This window comes from Dipodomys merriami, unplaced genomic scaffold (assembly GCF_024711535.1).
Source record: "Dipodomys merriami isolate MVZ:Mamm:240054 unplaced genomic scaffold, mDipMer1.0.p SCAF_21, whole genome shotgun sequence".
Lineage (NCBI taxonomy): Eukaryota > Metazoa > Chordata > Mammalia > Rodentia > Heteromyidae > Dipodomys > Dipodomys merriami.
The window spans coordinates 6,437,462-6,447,098 of NW_027203493.1; the positions used below are offsets into that span (position 1 = coordinate 6,437,462).

General features: G+C 39.5%; 1 protein-coding gene across 1 annotated transcript; it reads right to left on the reverse strand.

The window, feature by feature from the left end:
- Nucleotides 1-8,722: 8,722 nt before the first annotated feature.
- Nucleotides 8,723-9,637, reverse strand: LOC138833736 (olfactory receptor 4B1). The gene has a single exon (XM_070032032.1). It carries the CDS (start codon nt 9,635-9,637, stop codon nt 8,723-8,725), a length of 915 nt encoding a protein of 304 aa, XP_069888133.1.

Consider the following 9,637-nt stretch of genomic DNA (forward strand, 5'->3'; position numbering starts at 1 on the left):
GGGCTCCATTCAGATGAATTAGACATCTGGTAGTGAGAAGCCTACAAGAAAACAATGTTTTTAAGCTCAAATTCACTTCACATAAAGCACTCTAGAGAGAATTCACCAACTGACAATGTACTTACTGCTCAATCCTTTGTTTAACCTAGGTAGTCTTATTCAGCATTAGATATTAGCAACATAAGAGTTTGTTATTTTATGTTTTTATCTTAGGGCCAAAAAATGGAATTTCAGATAAATCATTATTTGCTCATAATCACACAGAAAATGGGAAATTTGAGGTCTCAGAACCAATCTTTCTAACTTTTCCATCTATAGATCTTTCTAGTAAACCACAGGCATTATGAATTTGGAAAGCTATTTAAATAAATATATTTATATGAATGTCAGTGCATTTTGATAGTTCTTCTTCTTGGGGAATTGTTGTTGTTGTTGTTGTTGTTGTTATTTTGTCTGTTATGGGGCTTGAACTCAGGGCCTGGGTGCTGTCCCTGAGCTCTTCTGGTCAAGACTAACACTCTACCACTTTGAGCAACAGTACCACTTCAGTTTTCTGGTGGTTAATTGGGAGTAACCTGCCTGGTCCGGCTTTGAACTACAACCCTCAGATCTCAGCCTCCTGAGTAGCTAGGATTACAGACATGAGCCACCAAGGTACAGAAAAGGTTGGTTATTTCTTTTCTTTCTTTTTTCCCCCTAGGTCTGTGACCAGGACTGGAATTGGGTATTTGTGTCCATTTGTGCTCATTGGCTAATGGCCTAGCACTGAGCCATGCCTGTAACCTGTTTGGAGAATTCTTTTGACATAGCTGCTCCTGTCTCCTTTTTCTGTACCTCATAGAATGTCCATTTCCACTGTAATATCTGAGTACCACAGGCTGGATCATTTACTTAAAAATGAAGTGGGGCACCAGTGGCTCATGCCTGTAATCCTAGCTACTCAGGAGGCTGAGATCTGAGGATCACGGTTCAAAGCCAGCCTGGGCAGGAAAGTCCGTGAGACTCTTATTTCCAATAAACCACTAGAAAACTGGAAGTGGCACTGTGGCTCAAGCGGTAGAGCGCTCACCTTGAGCTGAAGAGCTGAGGGACAGTGCCCAGGCCCAGAGTTCAAGCCCCATGACTGACAAAAAACAACAACAACAACAAACAACAAAAATGAATTAATACTTAGCTGTGGGGCTGAGTGTGTGCTCAGCATCTGGTGATGGCTTGCCTGATGGGTCATAGCATGGCAAAGGACTATCGCGTGGTAAGACAGAGCAAGGATCCCTTCTACCATCTTGCCAGTGACCCAGGCATCCAGTAACCCATGAACTCATGAATAAATGAAGCCAGTGTGAAGGAAAAGCCCTCATGACTCAATCACCTCCAAATATCCCACACATGAGTGACAGAATATTCAGCTAAACCATACCAGGGATTATTCTCATTCTCTCCTCTCCCAGGGCCTGCGCACTGCTGTTCTCTTCAGTCACCCAGTCCTCACTTTACTCAAGTGAGAGCCCTTCACCAGTACACTTGAAACACTCATGAGACAATGGCAGAAAAGTCATGAGTTCCAGGCCAGCCTGTACTATGTTGTAAACTCAGAGCCTTTATGAATTGGCCTTGTGTACATAATGACACTCTATCTCAAAAATAAAATAAAATAGAAAGAAGGGGCTGAAGACAGAAAAATTAATGAAGTGAGTTTGGCCTTCAGATAATGATATTTGTTGGTCAAAGTTAAAGCACTTTGATACTATATATGAGAAAGATAATTAGCTCAATCTCAAAAAATGACAAACTTACATGTATAAATGTATTGTAAGAAAGTAAAAATAAGATAAACTGTTCAGAAGACGTTAACAATTGGTATTTCCTTTAAGAAAAAGAGATACATATGATGGCCAATGTTTCACTTTCATCAAAAGAAATTCTGAATTTAAAATTGTGGAGGAAAAACAATTTCTAAAAAACACAAAGTACATTTGGTAAACATTAAGACAAGGTAACAAGTCTCTAAAGGGCAAAAGTCAACATCTGAGCAGGAAGCATCTACATCAGGTAAACATCAGACCAGAGGATGAAAATAAAAGGCAAACTGTTGCTAGAGAAAAATATACTATAGGTAGAGGTATAATGTGCCCAATCTAAGAGGGAAATAATGGACTCTCTATCCCAAATCAGAAGATCCCATTCAGTGATCCCAACATGGTAAACCACAGACTCCAAAGCTAAAAAAGACTTACAAAACCAACAAGTATTACGTTATAAATATTTTTGTAAAGTAATAATTAATAACGTTTAGCACTTTTCCTGAAAATAATGAAATCAACCATCTTATTATGTTAATGAGCCCAAATAATGTGCTTACATCTTATGGCTTCTGTCATGAAGCTTTGTACATTACTCTTCGTGCCTGACTCTGGTCACAACACCTACCTTCCATCAGAGGAGCAGCTGCAAACTTACACTCTATTGGAATAAAGAAGTGAGCCAGTGGCTTTCAAAAACATTCACTATGTCTCCAATTTATCCTGAAGTCAGCCCACTACTCCTCAAAGACCTGCTCTGGCTTGTGAAAACTAAGCCCAAAAGGAGCATTGGATTCCTACCTTTAAATCTGGGACATTGAACAAATCGACAAATATTGCCACCAAGAAGATGAACTTAGTCACTCAACTAAGCCATCCTTAAGAGTAGAGCTGAGAAGACTTTAGAGATACCATTATAACTCTTTGTGTTTATAATGAGGTGACATGGGCTGAGAGATGTTAATTGCATTCCCAAAGCTGTACTCTGATCATTTGCAGTTTTGAAATCTTTCAAAACACTAGACTGTCTTGGATGCTATAAGGTGGCTGTTGCGTCCACAACTTGGTGATGGGATTGGTTCCCAAGGACACATCACCAATGGTCCTAGGAACATTTAGAAAACAAAGTCAATGTCTGGGGCAAATCACAAATGAAAATTCAGGGCCTCTGTACAAAGGTTAATATTTGGCTTTGTAACCTTTAAGACGTAAACAAAAGCTATAAAAATGGCAATTTTGATATTATAAAATCCCATTTGGCGGTAGAAATCCTGCCTATCTACACAATGGCCAAGGTTATGATTAGATACTGAGATTCTTCAATTATTTTGAATAAAGTAAGCCACATATTATAATCAAGGGACTAAATTCCCCCATGGAATTTCTCTTGCAATGAAATTTTGTCAAATAACTGTGACTGAAGAAAAGTTTTAAATCTGTCCCAATTACTTGGAACATTTCCATTATTTTTTTACTCAATAAGAAGGTAGCTCTTCCTGAAAGTTGAACCTGAGATGTGAAAGGCTTTCTATGTAGACTCACCTACTGAAAATAAGTATAATTATAAATAGAAAGAAAAGAAGACCTCTGTGCACGAACTCTGGCTTAGTTGACTGTAGTCATGTTATTTAACCTCTCATTTCTCATTCACTTGTTTTCACTTCTATATAAAATGACAGACTAGATTATCCCCATGTTCTCAGTTCTTTTTCTTTTCACTTCTTTAAATAATTTTTGATGTCGAGGCCCTGTTCCAATTCTAACATGTATGCATTCATGTATAATACTCATGCATAAAAACACTTAAGTTTCCCCATGATTCCCCATGATGGTGGTCTAAAAAAGAAAAATCACACAGGCAGAACACTTCCCTAGCATGTGGTAAAGCTTTGGTTCAATTCCTAGCATCCCAAAATAAAGACAAATTGATATTCTTAATAAAAAGCACTTTCCTAAGTGAAAAAAATCAAGAATATGGCAAGAATTTTCTCTGAAGGAGATGTCATTCATCTGTTCATTCATTCATTCACTTCATAAATGGCCAATAGGAAAGCAAGGAAGAGAAAAATGATGTCTTGGAAATGAACCGAGGGAATGGTTGGCTGCAGTTAGTGCTACAAAAGGGCATTTGATAACGTGGGTAATCGTGAGACAGGAACTCACATAGACCCTGAATTCTACTCCTTAAATGGGGATAAGGAGATCAAAAAGGAGTCTCACTGGGCAGGGACCTTGGATGGTATCAATGCCTGCTCCTTCCGGGCCACCCTACCATCTGTGTGGGTGTTTCTGGCTGTGATCTACGACCATGTGAGGGTGAATTTGAAGATCTGGTTAGTGAAACTTGAGGGGCAATTTAGGATTTTATTATCTTGTTCTCTATGTCATGTCCTTTCCTAAAATTTTGCACATGTCTATTATTTGGTTTAATAATCATAGTGATGTTCTGAAATGTATCTTATTAAATTTAGACAAAAAACAGTGATTCAGTAAAGTTATGTATCTGGTATCTTAAGCTTATGGTTGACAGGTAACCAAAATAGTCCAAGAAATTTCCAAAGGTGTACTCTTCAAACTTTAACAGGACTTATTAAAGTTTGGGCCCATTTCTCAAGACAAGAGACCCAGCCAGACATGGTGATATATGTTTATAATGGCAGTACTCACAAGGCAGAGGCAAGAGAACTGCGGATTCCAGGCTAGCATGGTCTACATGGTGAGACACTGTCTCAAAAGCCCAAGGGCTGAGGACCTAGTTCAATGATAAAATACTTCCTAGCCTAGGCAAGGTTCTGGATTCAATCCCTAGCCTCACCAAAAAGTAACAACATAACATTTGTTTTGAAAACAACAAAATAAAAATGGTCACTAAATATATGGAGAAATGCTCATAAAATATGTTCAGTATCATTATCCAGCAGAGAAATCCAAATCAGAATCCAAATCCAAATCTCACCCCATTTAGAATGACTACTATCAAAGAAAGAAGAAAAATGAAAAATAATAAATGTTACTAAGGATCTGGAGAGAAATAAAAGCACTCTTTTTAGAAGTTTTATTGTAAAGGTGATATACAGAGGGGCTACAGGTATATAAGTCAGGTATTAAGTATACTTTTTTTGAACAATGTCATTCTCCTCCCTCATTTTCTCCCAGTTTTTTTCCCTCCTGACTCCCTTCCCCACAAGTTGTAGTTCATTTCTAACATAGCATCTAGTGCGTATCCCTGCTGAATTAGTTCACCCTTTGTCCCATGGTTTCTATGCTTCCCCTTCCCCTCCCCAAATCAGATAAACTTATATACAAGACAAAAGGTACAGAAGTCAAAAAGTGACAAAGAAATAAACCAAAGAAAAATGAAAAGAAAAAGAATCACAAGCAGTGCAATAAAAAAAAATTCTTGTTTCCATTTCTTGGTGTTCGTTTCAATAAGCATCATTTTATAGGATCATATGCACATAGTTATTGAGCCCTTGTGCTCCTCTCCTAAGAATATCCTCCTTTGTTTTCACTGTGTGAATGTTTAGGGTGCTGTTTAATTAGTCATGTCCAAGTGTAATTATTTGTCTTTTCCTATCCATTGGGTTTACTTGTAGATTTATAGGCACATTGTAATTATTACACATGAGGGAAACTGCAGCCTATGCTTCTTTGTGCCTGGCTTACTTCATTTAATGTAGAAAAAAAGTACTCTTACACATTTTAGTGCTATTGTAAATAAGTACAGTCACAATGTGGATAGTCCTCAAAAAATTGAAAGTAAAACTACCAGCTATCCCATTCTTGAGTATGAAACCAAAGGAAATGAAGTCAGTATACCAGAGAAACAGCTACATGTCCATGTTAATTACAGAAGTATTTTCAAAAGCTAAGATATCTGGGGGGGGGGGGAGATTGAGTAAGAGAGAGTCGGGGGGATGGGAAGGGAAAACAAAGGAGGAGGCTACAATGCTTGATAAGAAATGTACTCATTATCTTGCTCATGTAATTGTAACCCCTCTTTATAGTATTTTCACAATAAAGAATTTTAAAAAATTAATTTTTTTTAAAAAGCTAAGATATCTGATTGTCACTAGTTGAATGGAAAAAATGTGCAGTTCAAAATGGAGTATTATTCAACCACAAAAAGAACAAGCTCCTATCATTTGCAGGAAAATGGATGGAACTGGATGATATCATGTTAATACTACCATGAAATAAACAAGATGTAAAACAAAATAGATTGCATATTCTTTCTCATATATGGAAAGCTTGACCAAAAATAATTAACCTGAAAGTAAAATATTGGTTACTAAAGACTGAAAATATGCTGAGGGGAGAGAGGCTGTAAGAACAAGAATGGGAGCAGGATAAATTGATATAATAAATGAATACTGTATAAATGTATGAAGACAGCACAGTGAATCCCATAAACACCTATGAATGAAGTATGTTAATAAGAGTTCAGATTTGTATGTACTAGTACTGAGGCTTGAACTCAGGATCTCACCCTCTTGCTTGGCTTTATCACTCAAGGATAGTGCTCTACCACTTGAGTCACAATTCCAATTCTAACTTTTTGCTAGTTAATTGGAGATATAACTCGAGAATTTGTCTGCCCAGGCTGGCTTCAAACCAGGATCATCAGACCTCAACCTCCAATATGAAAATGTTCATCTGGCAAAAACTGGGCTCAAGGCTATTGTACTCAGCAAGTACTCAGTAAAGCACAATATTTAAAAGGGCAAAAAAATGGGATGGTGGAACACAGAGCCAAATTGGAAAGAAAAAAAACAACCAAAAATGCAATTATTATAATCACACTGATAGACACTGATTGTATGCAGATATAAAGTGACCGTGGAAGGTGAAATTATTCTCCCCAAGGAGAATAATTTGCAAAGTTGTATAGCAGACCTTTCTTTAATGTAGATGAGCTACTCCAAACTATTCGGCCTGATGTGAGAAAATGAGGTGTCATCGTGATTCTGAGGTGTAAGAAAATATGAGCACAAGTCCTTTCATATGCCTTCACCAAGACATAGCAACAAGCATGAGAAGAAATGGATGAGGCCTGGTGAGACACAGAAAGAGACACAGGCCTGGAGTAGAAATATGCAGGAGTAGGGTGACTCTACTTCACCCATAAAATTAGGGCAATAAGCCTTTTATAGCCTTCTGCGTTTTTGCGTCTGGATGAAGCTTAAAATGATCACTTATTTGGAGAGCTATTTTAATTTCATATTTCCCTACTGATATGTATGATCTATGTTTTATTTATATAATTTTTGTCTATGGATGTTGGCTATTGTGAGAGACCAAAAGATTATCGTCTGTGCCAAAAATGTAACAAGAACTGAAGCTGTTCGAGAGACCTTTCTGGTGATCATAATCAGATACCCCACAGCACAAGAATCTAAATCCCAATCTGAAGGAGAGAAAAATCTCCTGAGTGTTTTTCACATTAGAGAAGAATCAGATTGAGCACCTCAATCTCAAATATCTTTTGACAATTCCTCAGGTAGGCTTCTTCTTTTTTTTTCTTTTTTTTTTCTTTTTTTTTTTTCAGTCATGGGACTTGAACTCTTGGCCTGGGCGCTGTCCCTCAGCTCAAGACTAGCACTCTACCACTTGAGGCACAGCACCACTTCTGGTTTTCAGGTGGTTTATTAGAGATAAGAATTTCATGGAGTTTCCTGCCTGGGCTGGCTCTGAACAGCGATTCTCAGATCTCAGACACCTGAGTAGCTAGGATTCCAGGCATGAGCCAACAATGCCCAGCTAGGCTTCCTTTTTTTTAATATAGGTTATTACCCAAGGGAGATTAAGTGAACAGGGGAGAAGAAAGGAAGAGATAAAGGAAGAAATAATTTTAAAATATTAGTAAATATAAACTTTAAGACATTTGTCAGCCAGGCACCAGTGGCTCATGCCTGAAATCCTAGCTACTCAGGAGACTGAGATCTCAGGATTGCAGTTCAAAGCCAGCCCAGGCAGGAAAGTCTGTGAGACTCTTATTTCCAATTAACCACTTGAAAACCAGAAGTGATGCTGTGGCTCAAGTGGTGGAGTACTTGCCTTGAGCTGAAGAGCTGAGGGACAGCACCCAGGCCAAGAGTTTAAGCCCCATGACCGACAAAAAAAAAATTGTCAAAATACTCTCCTTCATACATTGGTACAGTCTGATAGGAATTATAGTGCTAATTTTTGCTGTTGTTGTTGGTCATGGGGCCTGAACTCTGGGCCTGGGCGCTGTCCCTCAGCTCTTCAGCTCAAGGCTAGCACCCTACCATTTGAGCCACAGTGCCACTTCCAGATTGTTTCTGCTTATGTGGTGCTGAGGAATTGAACCCAGGGCCTCATGCATGTGAGGCAAAGCAAGCACTCTACCACTGAGCCAACCTCCCAGCCCCAGTATTAAATATTTTATAGCATAATATGATACCGATGAGTGACAGCAACTAACTATTTCAAAATAACTAAGATGGTGAATTTTTCCTACAGGGAAGAGATGCTAAATGTGTGAAGTACTAGACATAGCAATTACCCATGGTATGCATGTATTGAAATCTGACACTGACCCCCCTACTTACTTACTTAACTACGTGTCTAATAAAAAAAATAGAAATTCATTTCTACATATTCTTTGCACTTGATCCGAGCTTTCCAATTTCCCAAAGCCATGGTACTATGACAATCTATAGAGCCCGTCAAATTCTACAAAAATCAGTGAAAACATTGGATTCTGTTATTGGATATTGCGCCAAGATGCAAGGCCATTTGGATTCACCAAGGACATGCAGACCGGTATAAAGCTCTGTTCATACACTTGTCACAAACACTTGAATATATCACAAAAAGCAAACCCCACTCGAACAAGCAGCTGTGCTGTGGGGTGTTTTTTATTGTATCCGCATCCCTGGTCTCTCCTTTGAACCCACCTCTCAATTCTTTTTGCCCCACAATTTCCTCATGGCATTTTTCACCTCGGCGTTTCTGAGTGTGTAGATGATGGGGTTCAGCATGGGGGTGATGACGGTATAGAACACGGCCACCAGTTTGTCCTCAGTGTAGGTGGAGGAGGGGCGCATATAGAGGAAGGTGGCCGGTCCAAAGAACAAGACAACCACGGTGATGTGCGAGGCGCAGGTGGAGAGGGCCTTGCGCCTCCCCTCTGCAGAATGCTTCCTCAGGTGGACCAGGATGATAATGTAGGAGGTCACCAAGATGAGGAGGGAGACAACAGAGATTAGCCCACTGTTAGCCATTACAACAATTCCCTCCACAAAGGTGTCCGTGCAGGCCAGCTTGAATAACGGTTGGAGGTCACAAAAGTAGTGATCAATCACATTGGGACCACAGAAGGGCAATTGCACAGTCATGAGCATCTGAATTATGGAATGAAGAAATCCCCCCATCCAGGAACCAGCCACCAGTAGGTGGCACAGTGGACGGCTCATGATGTTCATGTAATGAAGAGGTCTGCAGATGGCCACATAGCGGTCGTAGGCCATCACCACCAGCAACAGGATCTCAGCCACCCCAAGGAAATGAAAGAAGAAAATCTGAGCCAGACAGCCCTTCAGGGTGATGGTTTTCATCTTGGCAAGTAGGTCAGTGACAAACTTGGGGACAACAGTAGAGGAGTAACAGATCTCCACCAGGGACAGGGAGCTGAGGAAGAAGTACATGGGGGAACGCAGACTCTTACTGACACTGACCGTCATAACAATGAGGCCATTGCCCAGCACCGTGGCCAGGTACACAGGAAGAAACAGCACAAAGCACACTCTCTGCACCTCAGGATCCTGGAAGAGGCCAGTGAAAATTAACTCAGTCACATTATTTGTAATGGCCAT

Bases quoted from the DNA above. Each gene is read 5' to 3' on its own strand.
- LOC138833736 (XM_070032032.1), bottom strand. From the start codon at position 9,637: ATGGCCATTACAAATAATGTGACTGAGTTAATTTTCACTGGCCTCTTC.